This window comes from Acomys minous, assembly GCF_964271855.1.
Source record: "Acomys minous genome assembly, chromosome: 2".
Lineage (NCBI taxonomy): Eukaryota > Metazoa > Chordata > Mammalia > Rodentia > Muridae > Acomys > Acomys minous.
In genome coordinates this window covers 140,149,722-140,173,632 of record NC_140484.1, presented here as the reverse complement: position 1 = coordinate 140,173,632, position 23,911 = coordinate 140,149,722, and the positions used below count along the sequence as shown (strand labels likewise).

Genomic DNA, 23,911 nt, shown 5'->3' with positions numbered 1-23,911 from the left:
AGGCAGGTTCAATATACCCATTTTCTTGAGGACATAATTGACTGAGAATTATGTAGCTATTAAATGAGGGAATCCAGAGTTAAATTTATGGACTTTCTTATGTCTGATTCCTAACCTCACTCTATCAGATTTGCTCTATCTGCAATCCAAAAAGAAAAAGTAATTATCAGCCAGGCAGTGGTGGTGCACACCTTTAATCCCAGCACTCAGGGGCAGAGGCAGGCACATCTCTGAGTTCAAGGCCAGCCTGGTTGACAAAGGGAATTTCAGGACAGCCAGAGAAATTCTGTCTAGAGAAGCAACAACAACAAAAAAGTAACAATGTTTCCATTACACTTTATGACAGTGTTTTAGCATACGTTCTCACTTAGCAGTGACCATGTGCTTGGCAATAATCCTGTGCAGTAAGAGAAGGATAATATTGAACAGATGAGGAAATTGAAGATTAGGAAGTAGTTTATTCTTCTCTTAGTAGGCATGGTTTATTGATGCATTTCAAAGATGAAGAAAATGCCATGTCGGAATCAGTTTAATCAAATGAGTCAGATAGGACTGATGTTTTTAATAACTAGCTGCTTACTTTTTTGATCTTTTTTGACGACTACTCCAAGACAAATGTTATAGCTAGTAAGATGACTAAAATTAGGATTTTGACATTTTGTCTTTACTAGATGAGGGCCAAGTGTCTACAAGGAATTGTGCTAAGACACTTTAATGTGAAGACAAAATAAATAATTGCTTCTTACTATCTTATATCTTAAATCTTATGATATGTACTTTATATTTACCAGTAAATAACTAAAATATGATCAAATTAATATCTAGTAAATTATACATACTTTTTGTTGTTGTTTTGCTGTTCTTGTTCATTTTTCAAGACAATGTTTCTCTGTGTAGCCCTGGCTGTCCTGGACTCACTTTGTAGACCAGACTGGCCTGGAACTCACAAAGATCCACCCTCCTCTGCCTCCTGAGTGCTGGGAGTAAACATGTGTACCACTGTGCCCTGCTAATTATACACTCTTAAAAGTGAATATAAATCACAAAATGTGTCTTTCCGCTTTTAAAGTCATCATAATAAAGCACTACATATGTAAAATAAAAGGTGCCTGATTTATTCCTGAGCTTTTAAAAAGATCTAATTCAATTTCATTTAACGTAGTTGGTTCCACTCTCTCAGTGTGCACTTATCAAGTACGTACTAGCATATTGTAGGCACATTACTCTTTTAGGAAAGATACACAAGCATGATGAGTGAGAAGCCAAGAATATCATGATTGTGGAGGTTGTAAGATTCTCAAGGTTTTGACTGCTCCACCATTGCTAAAGTATAAAGATTTTATGAAATAAATAAATTTTAAAAAAACAGACCATTGTGGTAAAGTTACTTTCTTGGGTCATGTAGGAAATCGAGACTAAGAAGAGGAATCATGTTAGTGTATGGAAAATAATCCACATAGTTCTGTTTTTTATATGAAAGCCAGTTTTCCTACCATGTCAAAGTCACATTTCTAAAACTCCCCTTTGTTAAGCAAGAACCAACCATATAATTTTACTGTTTGATTATTCTTGGGTTAGAATTGAAAAATAGTGATTCCATTAAAATATTTGTAAATACTTTGCTACATTTAAGTCTGGTTTGTATCTAACTTTACCTTCCATTTCAGGATTTCAAAGAGATCTTGGTTTTTCAGTTTCTTCCCCTCACTCCTTTATTTTGCCCTTTAGTGAGGTTTCAGGGATGTGAGCTCTATGGATTGAACTAAATTTAGCTGCTTTTCTTGATTCCTGGAATTTTGAAATAATTACAGAAATTATTGGTGACTTCAGTACCTTGGAAAGGTGGAATAGAGAAGCCTAAATGCATTTGAGACAAGTCGTGCAAGCATTAGTAGGGTTTCTGCTGGAGATTATTGTATACTCGTCTCTACAACTTTTCCTTTGTGCTCAGCTGGTCATACTGAAGGCTGCCCTCTGCCTTTCAGTGTCTGCGTGAGAATGTGTTTTCCTTTTTAGGTACCTTAGCCCTGTGATTCCAGACCTCATAAAAGACCTTATACAAGACCTCATAGTTAAATGCCAAAATAAACTAAATATTTTTATGAAACTACACTTCATAAGAAATGAAAATCAGTTAAAATAAGACCTTTTAACTCAAAACATAAACTCCTGTATCTGGTTTGCTTGTTCACAATAAGCCAATTTATTATTATTTGATTTACATAGAATAAAATTTTTAGTGTACACATCTATACATTTTGACAAGTGCATGATGCCATCAGGACCCTCGTAGGTGCATATAACATTCTTTTTCACTTAGAAAGCTCCTTAAACCAGCTGTTTCTGTCTCTATGACTTTGCCTTTCTACAATTCAGTTGTTTTGAATATGGCTTCAGTCTCTTAATATGTAATGAGTTTCAGATTCATCCAGGGTCACATATAGCTGGAGATTATACTTTTTCCTTCTGAGTAGCATTCTACCTGTATGGATTGCCTAACTTTTATTTCTCTTGACCTGCTGAAAAAAAAAATTGGCAATAATGAGTATCCTCAGGCTTTTCATGGATATTTACATAAATAGAAATTTTTTTCTCTTAGACAAATAATTAGGACTGAGATACCAGGATATGTGGTAACACAACATTTAACTTTGTTTCAAAACTGCTGATTGTTTTTCTAAGTGTCTATATTATTTTGCATTCCCACCAGCAGTATGTGAGAATTCCATTTGCTTTACATCTTTAGCAATACTTAGTATCATAATTTGTTATTTTGTTTTTGTTCATTCATTCTCGTAAGTGGGCAGTAGTATATCTTTGTGGGTATTATATTAATTTCAGCAGGTGAATGAATATGTATTATCTTAGCTAATCACTATATGCAAATATTGCCTTAATATTCGTGATAAAAGTAATTAGGAAGGAATAGAGATTCTCCATCTGGAGTCATTTAAGTAATGATTCTTAGAAAATTTCAACTCTTCCCATTCTATTTAGAGACATTTTTATATAGATCAATATCAGAAGATACTTTTAGTTATCACAGCTAGAGGGTCCGTGCTATTGTCATCTAATAAATTGAGACCAGTGATGCTTCCAAATATTTTACAGTGCATGAAGATACCCCACATTCATGGTCAACGAGGATTTGTCAGGTTTAAAATGCTGGTAGTACCAAGACTGAGAAGCACATCCACAGAGGTGGAGCAGGCAACACGTTAGATGGAGAAGCCTAAACACAGAATGCGTTCATGTTAGCGGTGTACCTCAGTGGTCATTAAAAAGCTTATAAAGTTGGAAAATTGAGAATATCTCATTTCATCAGTGTCATGTACTGTCAGGCAGCTCAAGAGTATCATTTTATTTGTAGTATTTAAGGTTTTAAGCAATAATGTCTTCAATTATATTTGAGGGATTTGTGTCATTCCCCCAGAGTGAATATGAATAGTGGACATTCAACAATTTTAAATATCTGAACAAATCTGGAATATTTGGTAACCTGTAACAAAGCCACACTGATTTGTCATTCACTGCTAAGTCCAATTTGTAGGAAGATTATTTTTTCTATTGTAGCTATGGCCCACTTTGGATGTCTAGTGAGTCTTAAGATTTTTGTTTTTGTTTTACCTTTATGACATGTATTCTTGGCCTTCTTTTCTATAAAACCTAAACATGCTCTCATTTAGTGTGGCAAAGGAAGAAAAATTTCATGTTGCCTGACCATATGATGATACATATATCTGTAATTTTTTTTTTCAAGACTGAGAAAAACAGTGAGCTTCTCCCTGTGTGTACTCTATCAGGATCACAGAGACCAGGCCTTGAAAGTCATCAGCAAAATTTAAACATTACTCCCAATTGGTAGGGCTGAGCTTAACCAGCCTTTGTCAGGCTGTTCATTTCTGGCGGACTTGCACAAAACTGTCCCTTGTCCCTGGGTTCAGTTGTCTAAGTCTTTGGTTATTACTTTGTATTTACATTTCTCTGAACTCAAGTTTAAAAAAAAAAAGTTTGTTGGTCTGGACTCTAAGAAACTTACAGATTTCCTTGTTTCAGCAGCAAAACTGGATTATACTTTTTTAATGAAATCAGGAACCTAAGGAACCAGTCCAAACTCATCCTAGTGAGAAGTAAGAGTAAACATCTCTACCGCGCTCTTGAACACAGCAGATGCTAACCTGAACTTCCTTCCTTGCTGCTCCTTCCACAGAAGCTCTCCTGGGGACCATGCTTAGTTTCAGGTGGCACATGTGGTCCTTTACACTTAACATACTGCCCACTAGAGGGCAATAGTGCACAGATACAGCAGCCAGGAAACCAAAGAGTACACTGCATCCTATAAACACAGTTTCATAGTGTAGCAAAGTTATCTACATTTTGCTGTAGAATGTTTCTGCAACTACAGATAAACTCACCTTTGAGCTTATAATATGGGTTTTCAAATGCTTGTTACATAGATTTGATTTACAGGGAATTTTTTTCTGATTTTGTGTATAGGAATACTGAGCAACATCTTTTCCTTAGTAGGTGATTGATGTTGAGACTGTTACTACTTTTTCTGCAAGTGAAATTGCTATTACTACTAACATACATATAAACAGTTGGTGTTGCGATATTAGAAATGAAAAGAATACATTTCATCTTAAAAGCATGGTATCATACAAAAACGTGTAATAGAGAAATGTTTGTAACATAATCTAGACTTTTAGAAAATAAGCTTAGATTAATTCTGGGAATATGTGTAGTGTTGTGTTGTAAGAACGCTCCTGTAACAGCTGGCAATCGCCCTCCAAGACCTTAATGAAGTAGGTTTTGTATGCAAATGAAGATGAGGGAATGAACCCTTTATTAGATCATAATACTGATAAAGTGATCAGGTATGGGTTTGAACCCCCGGGCATTCTGAAATCAGAGAACATAAAACTAAAAGACATACTTACTGGATTAACTAAGTTTGCTGCTGAATTGTAATGCAACCGAGTTCTATCATGTTTTTGTGTCTAATCTTGTTTTGGGTCTTGTTTTAGGGCTGTCTATTCAACTTGTCCATTTAGCCCTAATAGTCATAGGTTATATAAGTGTAGATACATCTGGAAACCTTGACTCACCGCCTTTTCTCTCTCTTAGTTGTTACTGGGACAAAATACCTGAAACAATTGACATACAAGGAGGAAAGATTAATGTTACTCTATTGTTCAGAGACTTTAAGCAAAAGCGACTGGACCCTGATGTTTTGGGGTTTGGTGGCATAGCTCATCATGATAAGTGTGCATAGTGGAAGGGGCTGTTCATTTCACTGTGGCTAGGAAGCAGTAAAGGGAGGAGCTAAGGGGCCAATATCCCCATCAAGGGTGCATACCTTGTGATGTCATTTCTTTTCCAGTAAGCCCTAACTCCTAAAGATTTTAGCACTCCTAAGAGCAGCAATAGCTGGTGACAAAGCCTAGCCTATGGGCCACTGGGGGGCATGTAAGGTCCAGGCTTTTTAGGAGTCTTTATTCTTTCCTATAAAGATAAACATGCCACTTTACAGATTTTGACTAGAAGTGTTACATGTAACCTTAGTTTTCCTAAACATTCTTAAATCCTTATTAGAATAGCATATAATAGAGATGCTAAGAAAAATGAACTGTAACTCAGATATGTACATTATTACAAAAATTTCTATTTTAAATTTCTTTATGTTTTAAAAGTTGTTAAAAATGAGCAGGCTGGGACATGGGCCAGAGGGTAAAGGCCTTTTGTCATGTAAACCTGAAAACCTTAGTTCATACCCCGAGCTCATGTAAAAACAAGGCAGTGTAATGTCCAAGTCCATAATTCATTTCAGTGTACCTCTGTGGGGAGATGGAATGTAGAGACAGGAGAAATGCCAGAAATGTGAAGGCAAACTAGCCTAGCCTACAAAGTAGTGATACAAGACGGAAGGGGAGGACCCATACCCAAACGTTTCCTCAGAGCTCCGTACATGCCCCTTAAGTGTACACCCATGCTGACACATATAACCATATACATATATACACATTATACAGAAATACTTAAAAGTTGTCATGGTGACTATTTACTTCGTTTGAGATAGAGTAATTTCTACAAAAATAAGTCTAAATAGAAATTAAAATAGTTAATATTCTTTAAAGGATTCATGGACCATATGAATTTCCTTTCCACTCTGAAAAAACTATATCCACTATATTAGAAAATTGGTAATTAAATATTTTGACAATATGTGAATAGAAATCATACCTAAAGATCAAAGCAAACAAATACACTACTTTTTTTTGAAAGGCGAGACATTACAAAGACTACAGCCCAGTGATGTTTGTATTAATTCCAGGCAGAATTATAGGAAAAATTAAATATGCATGATTTTGCTTTTTCAAGGAACCTTGTAATATAAGCCTGATTGTCTTAGGTAAAGTTATTTGCCTAGCAACATTCATTGAGCAATACAAGAACCAAAATCCAATGTTTGACACATAAAGCAATCTTATTTCCATTGTGTTCTGAGAAATGCAAACTGTATCCTCGGCCCTAGTCTACCTTTTTCTTTTTCTGGATCTGAGCCACACAACCAAAATGAATGTGGGGGAGCAGTTATAATAGATGGTGACAGTTGACCATTTTTAACTGACAAGAGCGTGTTATAGGATACTAAGGAGTTTAGTCTATACCATGAATAGCATAGGTTCAGTGGAAATAAGGAATTTTCTGGTGGCAGAAGGATAATAAATGCTAGAAGTGGTCTACGAAAGGTTGTAAAGCAGCCGTCCCTAGAGGACTTATAGAACACACGAATTCCACGCTCCTCGGGATTTGAAATAGAATCCTCCTTAACTGGATACTAGATAAAGTTTCACACTGGTCCTAAGAGTATTTAAAAATATTAGCTGATAAGATTGGGGCTGTAGTTCAGTGGTAGCATATAGAAATTCCTGGGTTCAATCTCCTGCCCCCAAAACTTTAAAATAACTAAATTATTACAGTTTTTCTGTGTGTGCAACATCATATCCCACTTGATAGGATGCAGTGGGAAGTGGTGCCTTCTGCATGCCTAACAGACTTTTCTTGCAACAGGTATATAGAATAAGACAAATAAACAAACAAAAAATTCAAAGCAAAAAATCAGAACAGTTGTTTTAGTATGGGGCTAGAGAGATGGCCCAGGGATCCTTGTAAAGGACTGAAGTTCCCAGCACCCACATTAGACAATTCATAGCAAACTAGAGCTCCAGCTCCAGGACAGTCTGGCTTCTACAGGCACCTTCATGCATGTGTGCATATGCACATAGAAACACATGTGCATATACATAAAGAAAAATAAAAATAGTTAAATCTTTTAATTAAAAAATATCCTTTTAGTCAAGCAGAACATCTGCTTTTGTGGTACTTTATTTTAGTGAGATAAGACTGAACAGTAACTGTTCCATGCTATGTGAAAAGATTTTACATATTAAAGAGAAAAATATAAGGAAAATAAGGGATGTATTGACAGATGCAATACATTTTTGGTAATGTGTTCAGAAAGGCTGTCCTCAATAAATGCAGATTCAGAGAGAGCAGGGAAGCATTCCGGACCAAGGGAGCAGTTGTGTGCCAAGGCTGTGAGGCAGGAACAGGAAAGCCTGTGAACCTTGACTCGAAAACATTTAGGGTATAGTGGAGTAGAAAGGCTAGATCTTGTAGTCTTGTTAATTACTTTGGGTTTTACTCTGGTGAAGGAGCCACTTGAATGAACAGGGTTGTGTGGTGCCTTGTCGTGCTGCATTTCTTTACTATTGAGAGATGGAAGAAGGCAGCGTCAAGGAGACCAGTTGTACTGGATAATATGAGAGCTGTTGGCTTAAAGTAAAATGAGAAAGAGTCAGATTATAAATGTACATGATAAAAATGAATAATTGCATATTAGAAAAAGGGATTAAAGATGACCAATCTTTCCACAGGAATGACTAGAAAAAAATACATATATAGTGATCAAGACTAAATAAAACAGATTTCTTAATAGACTCTATTTTAATAGTCTATTTCTTAATAGACTCTAAATTGGAGATGTTATTTTCCATCTCAGTGGAAATACTTTGTGTACATAGTTAAGTAGAGGACTATAGAGTTGGGAAGAAAGCTCAGATTAAGGACCTTGAATCATTGATGTCTTTATGACTAAGAGATAAGAGACTGGGAGGGGCCTCCCAGGGACTTAAGTGTTGATAGAGTAGAAGCCCAAGGATTGAGCATTGAGGTGTTCACTTAATGAAGAGATGAGGAGGTGCAACCACATCTAAAACTCATTTAAGGTATGAATTCATGGAAGATGACGACCAACTGTCTCAGATGCTGCTGAAAGATCCTGCAAGAAAATTCTGGTATTCTATATACTTTGGCATGTATGTGAACGTATAATTACTCCACTCTCTGATTTCAGTTTGTCCCTCTGGGCTCTTGTTTCCTTCCCATTTTCTACTGTTAAATATGTTATCTTGGATAATTTTACTTGTGTCTGATGTTGCAGGAAAATCCAAACCCTCATATGGCATTCCAGAAGGTTCCACGTCCAACTGAAGGATCCCACTTGAGAGTTCATATCCTTCCTTTCCCAAAGATTAATGAAGCCCGGGTTCAGGAACTAATACAGGAAAATCTTATTAAGAACCAGAGTGCACCTCCTGCTGCACGGATAGAAAAGAAATGTGTGGTGCCAGCAGGTCCTCCCGTTGGTATGTATGTGTGTGTGTGTGATCACATTAAAAATAAACCTCTTATGAGATGGGAATAGTGACATATTCCTATAGCCGCCGTTCTCAGGGGCTAAGGCGGGAGGATTGACCCAAGTTCTAGGCCCAATTGGGCTACATAAGGAGTATAACACCGACTTAGACTACCTCTCAAAATGAGATTCTTTCTCAAAAACATGACAGAAAAACAAACTGTATGTGTCCTTCCATTAAAATACAAGACACAGCAAAGAAGAGCATATCATTTTATAAAGTGAACAGTCTCATACACTAGAATCAGGGTCATAGCAACACTCAGAACTACTCCATCCGCACTGCCTCTCACAGACGTGGTCGTCATGTCAACACTGCCGCTGGGGTCATAGCAACACTCAGAACTACTCCATCCTCACTGCCTCTCACAGACGTGGTCGTCATGTCACCACTGCCGCTGGGGTCATAGCAACACTCAGAACTACTCCATCCGCACTGCCTCTCACAGATGTGGTCCTCATGTCACCACTGCCACTGGAAAATCTGTTCCTTTCTTAAAATAATGTATTATGGTTCACATACTGAAGATTCTCCTGCAAGCATACAGTGTAGTGACTTTGAGTAACTCACTATTATCATTGTTGAGTTTAAATCATTTTCTCAACCATTGTTCTTCTGTACCTGTTATCAATGATTTCCTACTTCCTTCTAGAACTATTGTCTCTGGGTTTGAGAATAATCTACTTCCTGTTTTTAGGGATTTAGGCATTTGTGTAAATGGAATCATGTACCACATGCTTATTCCTTTAGCATAATGTTTTCAAGGTGTTTATGGTAACATGGGTGAATAATGTTCAGCAGTAAGGAGGAATACACACACACACACACCCTTCATTTTCAGTCTGTTCATGAGTTGATGGACATGTGTGTTGGTTCTGCTCTGGGAATTTTATGAATAATGCTGATGTGGACACCAATGTACAATTTCTTGTGTGGATGTGTTTGTTCTCTTGATGACATTCCCAGGAATGGACTGGTGAGGTGGTGTGGTACTTGGTGTTTTAAAGAACTGGCACACTTTTCCACAGCAATTGCCCTACATTGTACTCTACCAGCAATGTCACCCCCAGCACCAGAAGGCTGAGCAGAGTTTTGTTTGTAGCCTTTTATGCATCTCCTGTTAATGTCTATAATGTTGGGTAGGTGGCATACACCTTTAGTCTCAGCAATCAGGAAGCAGAAGGTGGTGAATCTCTGAGTTTGTGGTCAGCCTGGTCTACATAGAAAGTTTCAGGGCAGCCAGGGCTACATAGTGAATCCCGTCTTTAAATAAATAAAAGAATGTATATTTGTCTAATTTTATTTTGAGGTATTTATTATTGAATTATTAGAATTTTCTATAGTTTTTAAGTGATTCCCTTACTGGATATCTGATTTGTGAGTACATTCTCCTTTTGTGAGGACTGTCTTTTTTTCTTTAAGTTAAATATTTCTTAATTTTTTTATTCCTAGTACCACTATCCCAATTTACAGGGCAATATAGTAGATGTAATGAAAAGAAAAAGACAAAGCTCCATCAGATAAAAAACCTGAGGATTGTGCATCTAGTTGATACCACACTGTTGTAGTCACTAGCTACACTTTTTGCAGCCTCTATCTATTAGAGTCCTGAACAAGGAGCGTTTCCTGTTTAAGCTGTAGTTAACTTCCCAGACCACTGATCATTGTTCCTTTTATGGTACATTTTTACAGTTCTTGTAGTGCATTTGGGACAACTATCTCAAAGAAACCTGCAGCTTTCCTGACAACTCCTTGCTCACTCTCTCTCCTGTAGCCCTTTTCTGCTGTTTTTTTTTTAATCCATCTGCTACCATATCTACCACTTCTACCACCAGATAGAAACTGCTTCCGCTCCTTCCGCCAACACTGCCCCTCTTCATGGATCCATAATTTGATTGCTATTGTCTAGTATAATTTCCAAAGTCATAGTTCCCACCCCCATAGTTACCTCCATCAAAATTTCCTTCTTCATTTTAACCACCGTCTCATCGTCCTCCACCACATATCCTAGTGCACCACCACCGTAGCCTTCTCTACTACCGTAACCTGATCTACCACATAGTCGCTGCCACTGCCTCCCAGTCCATCGTGGCCACCATCACCAGCTCTCCATCTGCTTCTGCTGCCACCACCTGCACCACCATAGCCTCCTCTGCCACCAAAGTTACCTCCCCACTTCAAACGTTTTCTCCGTGACCAATAAAGTTGCCAGATCCACCTCCATACGTCTCTGTTATTCACCCAACTGTATCTCTTGTTTAGAAAGGACCCTTCTCACTTTACAGTTCTACCCCTTAATAAGTGTGGTATTTCTGAACAACGGTTTTATCAACTGTGTTATGATCATCAAAAGTTACAAAGGCAAATCTATTGTTTTTACTTATTGTTTTAAAATTATCTGTATTATTATTATTACCAGCTAGTAATCAGTTAAGAAACAGACACTTGTTATATTTTAAAATAGCCTTAGTTAACCTGGTGCAGGTCAGATATTAATCCTCTAAACTACTTCCCATAGTGGAGCAGGGATGAGATTGCTGCCTCAATCCCACGCCATCTGCTTCTAATAATTTCTGTCAAGCTACATCCCCTCCATAATCCCAAATACTTGTTAATGTTCTTCATCTGGGCCAGATTCTCCATCTGCACCGGCCATGTGCATCCATCTTACCCATGGTGGTCTTCCTCTCTTCCCTTCAGGTCTCTCTCCTTCCTCCTTGTGGTCTCTCTTTTTCTTCTATCTCCTCTGCCCTGCCCAGGTGGGATGGCTTTTTATTAATCAAAAGGTGGGTCACAGAGACAGCAAGCAATAATTAGCGTCAAAATACATCAGACTAGCCCCCAACACAAATCCTCTTCTTTTCTGCTATGCCTATCTTTCATAACCTCTGTGGTTTCAGTCTTGCCATACCTTTCAAAGAAGAAAAGTTCTTTGAAATTATATTCTTCTATATCTTCTTGAATACCATCAATTTTTTTTCTTCACTTTTAAATAGGCACCAGGCTTTACAGAATTCGTTCTCTAGGAACAGCTCTCTTGGTTCCATCACATGCCTGTCAAGCTTGTGTGGCCGAGCACGCACTGCAGCATTCACCCCTTCACCATAAGATTAGGTCACAAAACCAAAGATCTTGGGCATTTTTGTTTGGGGACCTCTCATTACCTCATAACTTGTAAGTATGCCCCATTCTTAAGCTAGCATCTGTGGTTTCACAGCTTAGACCGCCAATAAAAGGCTTCTTCAACTGCCATGGTTCCTTTGGATCATAGCCATTCATTTTGAGACCAGACTCACCTCTTCCAATTCAAGTTTAATATGGGACTAAGAGAAAGAGGTGGGGCTATGGGCCTTTTCTTTTTTATTATTAATTAACATTCTGACTGCAATTTCCCCTCCCTCCTCTTCTCCTAATCTTTCCCCCAATCTACTCTTTCTCTCTTCAGAAAAGGGGAGGCCTCCCATGGATGTCAACCAGCCTTGTCAAATCAAGTTGCAGTAAGACTAGGCACGTCTTCTATTGAAGCTGGATGAGGCAGCCCAGTTAGGGAAGGGTCCCAAGGCAGCTAACAGTCAGAGGCAGCCCTTGATCCACTGTTAGGAGTCTCACGTGAAGACCGAGCTGCACAACTGTTCCATAAGGGCAGAGGGCCTCGGTCAGTCCCATACATGCTTTCTGGTTGGCAGGTCATTGGCTGTCTTTCTTTACTGGTACTTGTCCCTTCTTCCCTAGCAGCTGAGAGAGATGTGTTAAAGTCTCATGACTGGGGAGCTGTTTCACATTTTAGCTCTAGCTTAGCACTCTGGTTATATCTTGAAGTTGATTTGTTATATTTATTTATATATTTACAAGTGTTATACTAGTAATTCACCTCTTTATTTTTATGAAATGTGAACTAAATTGTGTCCTCCAAAGGGAAAATTTAATCCCTGTAAGACTGTTAGCATGGCCAATATATAGAATTTTTTTCCTCTTGTTGCTTGACATTTGTTATTTTAATTTTTTCCTCAGCATTTGAGAGATTAGGCTATTCGGTGCATAATTTATGTTGTTTTAATTTATTTATGTTTTCCTTATATTCTTCCACTAGTTTCAATAATGGATAAAGTGACAACAGTTTTCAACAGTGCACAGAGACTGGAAGTTGTTAGAAACTGCATTTCATTCATATTTGAAAATAAAACTTTGGAGACTGAGAAGGTAATAAAACATTTTTTTCTGTTTATCATTTTTCTTTTAGGGTTACATTGTGAAGTTGCCAAGTGATCTCTTCTTTAATTCTCTTTTGTCTTTATAAGTCATCTTAAATGAATAATGTCTAAAGTTCAAGCCTATGCCTAGAAGAAAAATTGGTAGTCATTTCTCCCTATAGTTGTTATAAATATTTAATGTTATCACTTTTAACTGTGTGTGTGTGTGTGTGTGTGTGTGTGTGTGTGTGTGTGTGTGTGTGTGTAGAGCAGGTGCCAGCAGAAGCCATGGTATCAGAACCCTAGGAGCTGGAGTCATAGTGTGATGAGTCACTTGATGTGGGTACCAGGAACTGAACTTGTATCTTCTGCAAAAGCATTACACACTCTTCGCAGCTGAGCTTTCACTCCAGCCACGTTCTCTCCAATTTTAAATCATAGTTCTTTAAGCCTTTGTTCACATACTTTATTTTATATACAATTTCATTTTTTTGCAATGAATCTAGTTAAATACTGTAGTGCATACCTGAAACTGATGCTGCAATTTAAATATGCCTCTTTGGGTTTCCTGCCTTCTTCAGTGGAACATGCTGAATGTGACATAGCCTTTTCCTGGTGACTCATGATCATAGTTCTGAACCTCTACTACAAGGGGTTGGTAAACATGTGCAGTTGCTTCCTACTATTCAAATCTCCGATTGTCTCTCACTTTTTCATGTTGAGTATTGTATTGGATATTTTTTTGATTGATTGGTTTTGTTTGGAGAATATATTATATATAATACATATTATATATGGGAGCTTGAAATATGACAGGATTCCTGTTGTTTCTCTTGCCTTCAGCTTTTACATGCTGTTTATTTCTTATTTTTGGCTTGTTTTGATTTTGGATTTTTGAGCCAAGGTCTCACTGTGTAGTAGTTTAGGTTGCCCTTGTTTTACTGATCCTCTGGCTTCGGCCCCTCTGAGTGTAAGTGTGTTTCATCATGCCGGACTTTCGTGTGCTGTGTTTATGCCTGCTTCTAGTGTTGTTACACCGTCACGCCCTGATTCTTTTTCCTTCCTTGTTTATCTGTACCTTTGACCTATTCTTTTAGGGTTTCCAAATAAGCTCTTTGTTATGATATGCAAATGAGCAGACTTTATATGGTGAATTAGAAGAGCCATTTCTGAATGTTCTTACAATAAGAGCTTTAATGCTCTCATTAAAGATAACATCTGAGGATGTCTAAATGTCTATAATTTTGAGTCATGGTCTTAAGCAGCAGTCTATTTGGCCACTAAAGTTCTGTCAAGTCTGGGGAGGAGGAAGTGAATTTAATGGTTTCTCAGTCTGCATTATAAGCTACTTGTACTTGTTTTTCTTGCCATCTTACAAATGAGTGTGTAATTACAAGTCTGTTTTACAGTTGGTCTTAGTAGGGAACCACCTGTTCCCTAGGAATTAAGTTCTTGTAACTGGGTTAAATACTTGACACATTCTATTTGAATTTTCAGTATGGTTGCTTAAAGGTATTTTTGGTCACGTGGAATTCTCTTGTTCTCAGACCCTTCCTGCTGCTTTGAGGGCCCTTAAAGGAAAAGCAGCAAGACAGTGTCTCACTGATGAGCTGGGTTTGCATGTCCAGCAGAACCGGGCAATACTGGACCACCAGCAGTTTGACTACATAATAAGAATGATGAATTGCACTCTACAGGTAATCTTGGGTGGTTGGGGTTATTCTTTGGGTTGCAAATACCTTTTCTCCAAAACAAAAAACAAACAAACAAAAACAAATGCCTTTCCCCCAAGAGATGTAGTAATTACTGAAATATCAATGTCTTGAGGCTGTTGCAGCTAATGAATTGGTGCTACCCATTGACTCACCTGCTCATCAGTTGATGGAAACCCCCACTTCCTTGTTGTTCCCTTGTTTTCTCTTGGCTAGTACTGTGCTACTATACTCATTATGTAATAAGAACAATACCTGAAAGGCCTAGGGTCACATATTACTGAATTTCATAGTCATATCACTCCTTAGTCACTTTTTTTTTTGCATTTTTTCTCCTTTATTAATTTATTCTTGTTACATCTCAATGGTTATCCCATCCCTTGTATCCTCCCATTCTTCCCTCCCTCCCATTTTCCCCTTATTCCCCTCCCCTATGACTGTTCCTTTTTAATTGTACTATTAAAGCAGACAGCAATTAATGATGAGTAATCCAATGAATTATAAGAAAAAACTTACTATGGGCTTCAAAATAGGTATATGATCTTATAGAAATAACATTCCTACAAAATAATGAAGATTCAAATTAGACAAAACAATCTAGGTTCCTCGTTGGTTGCCATCCTGTTGTCATTTGTTTGTTAGTTTTGAGACAGGGTTTCTCTGCTTTGCCTATCCTCAACTTACTATATAGACCAGGCTGGACTCGAACTGACAGAGATCCACCTGCCTCTGCCTCCCAGAGTGATGGGATTACAGGCGTGCACCACTGCACCCAGTTCTTCCTGTTCTCTTTAAACATGGGGAATTATTGGACTCCAAGTGATATTAATAAAATATATATAAAGTATGGCACAGTAGACACAGTAACCACAGGATATAATTGTTAATAACGTTTGTAGATGAAAAAAGACTAAATAAGTGAGAACATATGATAAAAGTTCTCAAAATAATCCCTAGAGGTGATATAGTTCCTGTCAAAAATCAACTAGGGAATAAAAAATCCTCTTTGTAATTACCAACCTTGTCCTAATAAAAACAAGAAAAAAATAATAAGTTACAGATACTTGCCTTGTCAGCTCAAATAATTAGATAATGTAACACTGGCACAGTTAAATCTCATTGACCAATAGAAAAGAATAAATATTCCAAACAGATACACACTAATATTGAAATGTGCTTTATGGCAAAATGGCATTTTAGAACAGTGGCAAAATTATGATCAACTTAGACAATAATGGTGGGGCCTATAGATGACCACATACACATAATATACCATCAACATGTGCTGGGCATCGTGGTGCACGGCTTTAGGTCCAGCCTTGGAGGAAGAGGCAAGTGAATGTCTGTGAGTTTGAGACCAGCCTGGTCTACATAAAGTGAGCTCTAGGGACAGCCAGTTACAGTGAGTCCCTGTTTGGAAAAACTTAAAAGAAAAATATCAACACAAGAAGTATATACCCTCACACTAAACAATGTCAATTCCTCATGAATTATAGCAAGATTTGTTTGTTTTTTGAGTCATCAGTAGTGACTTAAAAAGTGCCCATCTTAACATATTTGACTACATTAGAATTTGCAAGGTGAATGACAGGAGAGCACAGAGATGGAAGCATATGCCTTACCCTAGCAACAGGAAGGCAAACACATGAGATCTGAAATTGGAGACACTCCAGGGCTGCATCATAAGACCATTTCTAAAAAGACAGAATGAAAAAGTGGGAATACAAACCTCAGCGATAGATGTATGTAAAACATATAGTTGCCAGCAAATTTGTATCTAATCATAATAACATCCATAGTTTTTTGTTTTGTTTTGTTTTGTTTTTAAGACAATCTTACTTTTAAATGGGGAAAACATGTATAGAAAACTATCTGATGGGCCAGGCGTGGTGGCGCACGCCTTTAATCTCAGAACTCGGGAGGCAGAGGCAGGCGGATCACTGTGAGTTTGAGGCCAGCCTGGTGTATAAAGCGAGTCCAGGACAGCCAAGGCTAACACAGAGAGACCTTGTCTCCAAAAAAACAAAAAAACAAACAGAAAATTATCTGATTAACAACTATATAAAAGGGTGGTCTAGGCAGTGGTGGCACACGCCTTTAATCCCAGCAGCACTCGGGAGGCAGAGGCAAGAAGGTCTCTGAATTCAAGGCTAACCTGGTCTACAGAGAGACTTCCATGGCATTCAGGGCTACACAGAGAAACCCTTTCTTGGGGGAAAAAGAGGAGGAGGAGGAAGAGAAAGAAAGAAGAAAAAAGTTGCCTTAAAAAATCTATTCCTGTAATTGAAGAAATGTACAAATGTTCACAAGGTCACATAACTTATAAATTATGCTGCTAATGTGTAAATTAGCAAATCCCTTAAGAAATGTATGTAAACAATTGCCTTAAAAAGAGAAATACGGGGCCGGGCGTGGTGGCGCACGCCTTTAATCCCAGCACTCGGGAGGCAGAGGCAGGCGGATCGCTGTGAGTTCGAGGCCAGCCTGGTCTACAAAGTGAGTCCAGGATGGCCAAGGCTACACAGAGAAACCCTGTCTCGAAAAAAAAACAAAACAAAACAAAAAAAAAACAAAAAAAAAAAAGAGAAATACGTTAGCATAAACCTAATCAAGAAAGTAAAAGACTTCTACAATGAAAACTTTAAAACACTGAAGACTCTAGAAGCTGAAAAGACTACCATGTTCCTCAGCCTCCATTTTTCACAGAAGTAGAAAAAAATCATAAAATTCATATAGAGGCACAGAAGATCCTAAACGGCCAGGGCAGTCATGAGGAAAACCAATACTAGAGGTTTAGCAGACCTAATCTAAAGTTATATTGCAGAGCCTTAGTGACAAAACGTCATGGCACTAGCACAGAAACAGACATGTACATCAGTGGGATAAGATAGCAGAGCAAAATATAAACCTTTTGACAAAGATGCCAAAAAAGCACATTGAAGAGAAAGCTGCCTCTTCAATGAGTGAGTCTGGGAAAAGTAGATATCCACATATATATACAAGAATGAAACTAGATCCCTCTGTCTGACCCTGAAACTTTTAGAAGACCAAGTAGAGAAAAACATTTCAAACATAAGCCTCTAAAAGAACTTTCTGAAAAGGATTCCAATTGCTGGCAATCATATTAAACATTAAACTATTCTCATAAAGGCAAATATATGTTTTCTCTCATTTGTGGTTCCTAGATTTTATATAGATAAACTTGTGTATGTGTGTGTGTGTATACTATACACTAAACACACACACACACACACATATAATAGGAAATTAGAAATGATACTGTCTAGGGAAACACAAAGGTCTCATAGGAAGGAAAGGAGCATAAAAAAAATAGAATAATCTGTGGGAATATATTTAGCATAATATATACATATATTTGCATAAAATTAAAAATTAAAAAAGAACAGATTTTATAAGATATAACTAACAAGATACAGTAAAGAAGAAGGTGATTTGTTACTATCTAGTAAAGCTGCACGTGAATCATATTCTAGCCCCAGTTGTTGCATTAGATGTCCTCTTGCCTGTGTACACCAAGAGATGTGCACAGAAATGTCTGTTGTAGCACTATTGAGGATCACAGAAAAGCTGGGGCATGGAGAGATAGCTCAGTGGTCACTAGCACGCACTGCTTAGTTCTCAGGACCACATCAGGAGTCTTCAAACTACCGGTAACTTTAGCTTCAGAGAGTCCAACTCCCTTTGCTGTATTCTGTGGACAACTGTACTCACAAGTGCACATATCCTCCCACCAGACATACAGTTTAAAAAGTAAATCTTAAAATAATAGAAAAAATGAAACACATCAATGAAAGAACAGATATATCAATTGTGATATTTTCTTTTGTAGAGTATTAAATTGTAGCTACAGGTAACAATATGGTTGAATCTTCAGGTATTTTGTGTAAGACAGCTTAATTACAGCATGGCTCCACATAACAAGATATGATGTTGTTGGTTCTTGATTAGTAATTACATATATGTATACATATAGATGATTATAAATTGGAAAGATATTTACACTAAGTCTTCAATAGTGGGCTTTTCTGTTATGGACTTTAATAGGTTTGCCTACAATTTAAACTGTTTGAATCACACACATAACTAAATTACATAAATTAAATAAGAGCATATCTTTTATAATTAAAAGTTATTTTGTATAAAATAACTTTGTGCACCCTTATCAAAAGAATAACCCATACTGAATTTTCCCTTCAAAACCCCACATATTCTTTGTTACTTTGTTATAGTAATTTTTTCTATCCATAAATTACAAAGAAGTAGGACTGACAGATCAAGATGATCAGAAGCCCTAAAGTCAGGCAGGTTTTCAACTTCCTAATAACTGGCATTAAAGCACAAAAACTGTGTTGGAAATTTTTTCTATTAATATTTTCTATGCCACTTATTAACTAAAATGTCAAAGCTTTCAGTTTCACATTTAAAGATTATGGGGTTTGTTTTGTTTTTTTGTTTTGTTTTGTTTTGTGTTTTGAGACAGGGTTTCTCTGTGTTGCCTTGGCTGTCCTGAAACTTGCTCTGTAGACCAGGCTGGCCTCGAACTCACAGAGATCCTCCAGCCTCCGCCTCCCGAGGGCTGAAGTTAAAGGCGTGTGCCACCACTGCCTGGCTAAAGATTATGTTTTAAGGTCTTGTTTAAATTTAATCTTAACACGCACAGTTAATTGTTTCATTTACAGAACTATAGGAAGCTAGGCTACAACATTTTTTTTCTGTGAATACTCATCTTTCTGAAAAATAAAAAGTACAATCATGATTTTTTTCAAATACGCCTTACTCTTACATAAATACTTACATAAATCAGCATTTCAAATGCACATAAGCATAGTCCCTGTCTTAGTTATGGTTTCCATTGCTGTGAAGAAACACCATGACCACTGCAGCTCTCAGAAAGGACATTTACTTGGGGCTGGCTTGCAGTTTCAGAGATTTAGTCCTTTACCATCATGACAGGAAGAATGGCAGCATGCAGGCAGACATGGTGCTGGAGGAGCAGGTAGTGGGGAGAGACAGGGCGTGACATTGAATGTGGCTTGTGTATATATAAGACCTCAAAGCACACCTCCACAGTGGCATGCTGTCTTCAACAAGGCCACACCTACTCCAATAAGGCCGTATCTTTTAAGAGCATCACTCCCTGTGGGCTAAGCATTCTGACGCTTGAATCTGTGGGGACTATACCTATTCAAAGCACACAGTCCCTGTGTCCTTGCCATTGTTTGCCATCGTATAAGCATTCTGTCTGGTTGTAAATGGGCCTACATGTACTGTCCTTGTTTAAATGAGTTTTTTAATTACAACTTAGGTTTTATTGGTGTCTCTGTTTGTTAAAACAACATGCATAAAGGGGTTTAACGTGACATTCAGAATATCCTTTACAAAAGCATAGATCTTAATAGCAGGACAAACATCTGTGTTGATATTTTAAGAAAGAGACATTAACTAAATGAACTGATTTTTAGTTAGTGATTCAAACACTTAGTAATCTTTCTTTTCATGACCTAGAAGTTAGTCTGTCTCTTGCCCTCAGGGAAAACCAAAGGGAACACAAGTGCTGCCAAGCAGCTGCTTTGTTTATGTCAGGTTCTTTCAAAGCCAAGACAATGTTTTCCCAGCACTGTTTTATACAGGGTATAATTAATTCCTATGTCGCATCTTATTTCAAAAATGGATCATATTTTTTTTCAAAACAAGAGTTACCAAAAAAATCATGTTTCTCCACTGTTGTCATTATGTTAAACTTCATTCTATTAGGAACCCACTTATCAATGGAAAAGACCTTAGAAAATTCCAAATAAACATAAATCACAAATTTGATACACAGTTCCTCTCAAGAAAAAGAGAAGATCTCCAAATATATTTTCCCCTGTATTTTGTTTTGTTTTTGTCTGTTTGTTTTTCAAAACAGGGTTTCCCTTGTGTAGCCTTGGCTGTCTTAGACTGGCTTTGTAGACCTGGCTGGCCTCGAACTCACAGAGATCTACCTGCCTGGGTGCTGGGATTAAAGGCATGCACCACCTCAACCAGCTTTCCCTGTATTAAGAAAAGAACAAATAGAACGAACTAAACATCAGCAGGTTTTAAGGATTTTTTTGAAGATTTATTTTTATGTGCATTAATGTTTTGCCTAAATGTATATCTGTGAGGGTGGCAGGTCCCATGGAACTGGAGTTACAGACAATAAGCTGCTATGTGGGTGCTGGGAATGGAACCTGGGTCCTGTGGAAGAGCAGCCAGTGTGCTCTTAACCACCAGGCCATTTCTCTAGTGCCTGCATCAGCACGTTTTTATGACCACGATTATACATTGGTCTCTTTAAGCCTTGGACAGCTGGTTAAACCTGAAAATTTTACATTGAGATAGGAACACTGTAAATAAGAGGTAATCCCCACTTAGTAGCATGCTTACCCTTTGTCTCCAGGAGAAACAATTTCACATTCTTTTTGAAATAGTACACCTTCTGTTTAAGCAATCAGGATTTCCCCAGATCACATTCAATAAAAAATGAACTCACAGACATATTTGCGAGGCAGGAACTATTGAGGACTTGCTTACCCTGTCTTGGCAGAGTTTGGCCATTGACTCTGCCTGCATCTAAACTTGCCCATTTTTAGGCAGAATTCTGTCTGTGGTAGAAACAAGGACATTTTGCCCAGTGGCTTGTTTGCCACATTTGAAGCCAACTTCATAAGAAGGTTCTTTGATGCTCATCATCTTCTTTGAGACAGGCTGAGTGTTGCCAGGAGTTAACTTGTCTTGTTGTCAAAGAGTCTTTAGAATAATAAAACATCTTTAAATGCCATATTCTGTAGGTCTCTGAGGCTTTTGAAGACCTTATTTAACTATTTTACCTCCTATATCTATAGAATCATACCCATCTATTAGACCTGGACTATAATATATACTCTTGTGATACAATTAGACTTGCTTTTGACATGAGCATGATTTACATCAATATACAAAATTCAATACCACTGAATTAAAAAATAAATTTATTTGTGAGTAACCATTAGGGCCTTGAGATGAGGAGTAGATTCAATAATCTACCTTTTCTTCTTGCTCCAATGTTATAGTGTTGGGTGACTGTTCAGGCAGTAAACTGTCTCAGTCATTTTTTTTCATTTTGGAAGCTGCTAACCTGAACTCCGGGTTCACTCAAGTGTTTACATTTTATCTCTTCTCAAGTCTCTGATGGGTTTGAAGACCATATAATTTAGTCTGTCAATTAAGCTTAGTATATTAGGAGTTAAGATGTTTTTAGATCAAGATAGATGTTTTAAGTTAATAGAGATGAAATATGATAGATATTAATCTCCATTCAGAAATTTAGACCCAACAAGATAGGAAAGATGTTTACTTCAAGTTTTCCAAATACAAATATCCAAATCACTATGAATGTAACATTTATATAATTCCTGATTGTCTCTTGGTTCTTCCTGCTGTACTCAGTTTATTTTACCCATGTAAATGTATATATTTAAAAAGAAACATAATAAACAAAAATTTTAAATGAAGAAGAAAAGAAATGAACTCAATTTTAAAATGGTCCAATACCATGGACATGACCCAGTGTAAATTAGTTTCAATACCAACAAGTAACAAATTCAGACCTCCCATTAAGACTATATTTACTTATCTAACATACTATGTAATAGTTGAAATACTAAGTAAAAATCAAATATTAAAAAATAACAAGATACTAATGAAAAATGACGAGGTAGCCAGGAGTGGTGGTGCATGCCTTTAATCCTAGCACTCGGGGAGGCAGAGGCAGGAGGATTGATGTGAGTTCGAGGCCAGCCTGGTCTACAAAGTGAGCCCAGGACAGCCAAGGCTACACAGAGAAACCCTGTCTCAAAAATTTAAAAAAAAAATGGGTAATCATTAAAAGTAAAGGCATGGGGGATGTGACTTAGTATTATAAAGATGTTAGTTATTGCTCTGTAAATGAACTGTATTAAATGCAATGTATGTCAAAATTACAAGAGACTTCTTTTAGAAGTTAGTAAACTGATTCCTGAAGTACTGTGGACTTAGAATAGCACCCTCAATAAAAAGAACAAAACTGGAGGATTTTAAAACATATCAACCCAGGTTAGTAAAGATATGTCATATTGACATAAAGCATCAATGACTAGGTTAGTGAGAAAGAACAATCAGAAGCTGACCCATAGTTATGTCACTTTTCACAAAAGCATTGAAATGGGGTAATAGGGAGATGAAGAGTTTCAGTTTTCAAGACAGGATCTCTGTGTAGCCCTATCTGTCCTGTAATTTGCTCTGTGGACCAGGCTAGCCTTGAACTCATAGAGATCTTTCTGCCTCCCAAGTGCTGGGATTAAAGGTGTGCACCACCACCACCCACCTAGGTTTTGTTTCTTTACAAATAGTATTGGAATAACTAAATGTTCTATGAATACTGACTGTACATCAGAACCTTAGGGTTATTTTGAGCTAGAGCATTGACATAAGACATATTGATGAGTTACCTTTTTTTTTTCCTTGGTTTTTCAAAACAGAGTTTCTCTGGCCTGGACTCGCTCTGTAGACCAGGCTGGCCTTGAACTCACAGAAATCCACCTGCCTCTGCCTCCTTGAGTGCTGGGATTAAAGGTGTGTGCCACCACACCTGGCTTTGATTGGTTACTTAATTGATATTCTTTTTACATGAATTATTTTTAAATTTGGCCACCTGACTTCAAACTCAAAATCTTCCTGAACATGTGGGGCTAACTAGTGTATAACACTATGTGGACCTCGGAAAGAAAGAGGTGATGGGGGCCGGTGGGAATGCAGTAAAAGCTCCACAGAGCAACTCAAGCAAAGTCAATCATGCATTGTGGTATACATCTATAAGCTAAGCACTTGCGAGGTAGAAGCAGAGGGATCCCAAATCAAAGTTTTCCTTGAGTGCTATACTGTGTCAATTTGACAAACTAAAGTCATCTGAGAGGAGGGGACCTCAGTTAAGAAAATTCCTTTATAAGATCAGGGTATAGATCAGCGGTTCTCCTCCTCCTCTCCTCCTCTTCCTTCTCTTCCTCCTCTCCTCCTCCTCCTCATCCTCCTCCCCTCCTCCCCTCTCCCCTACTTCTTCCTTCCTTAAGTTGCCTTTGGAGTATATTTTATCATAGCAGCTGATAACCAACAAAGACAACAATGTAGATGAAGTAGAACATTCAAAAAATAAAGAAGGAATATTGAAATGTGTGACAGGAGTCTCACA

General features: G+C 37.6%; 1 protein-coding gene across 3 annotated transcripts in view; it reads left to right on the top strand.

The window, feature by feature from the left end:
- SBF2 (SET binding factor 2) overlaps positions 1–23,911 on the top strand; it is a 322,117-nt gene that overhangs the window by 185,923 nt on the left and 112,283 nt on the right. For all 3 annotated transcript variants that reach the window (XM_084772489.1, XM_084772490.1, XM_084772488.1), the window contains 3 exons: positions 8,507–8,711; positions 12,853–12,962; positions 14,500–14,649. In XM_084772489.1, the coding sequence (XP_084628615.1) occupies positions 8,507–8,711; positions 12,853–12,962; positions 14,500–14,649 (465 nt within the window). The remainder of the gene's footprint in view (positions 1–8,506; positions 8,712–12,852; positions 12,963–14,499; positions 14,650–23,911) is intronic.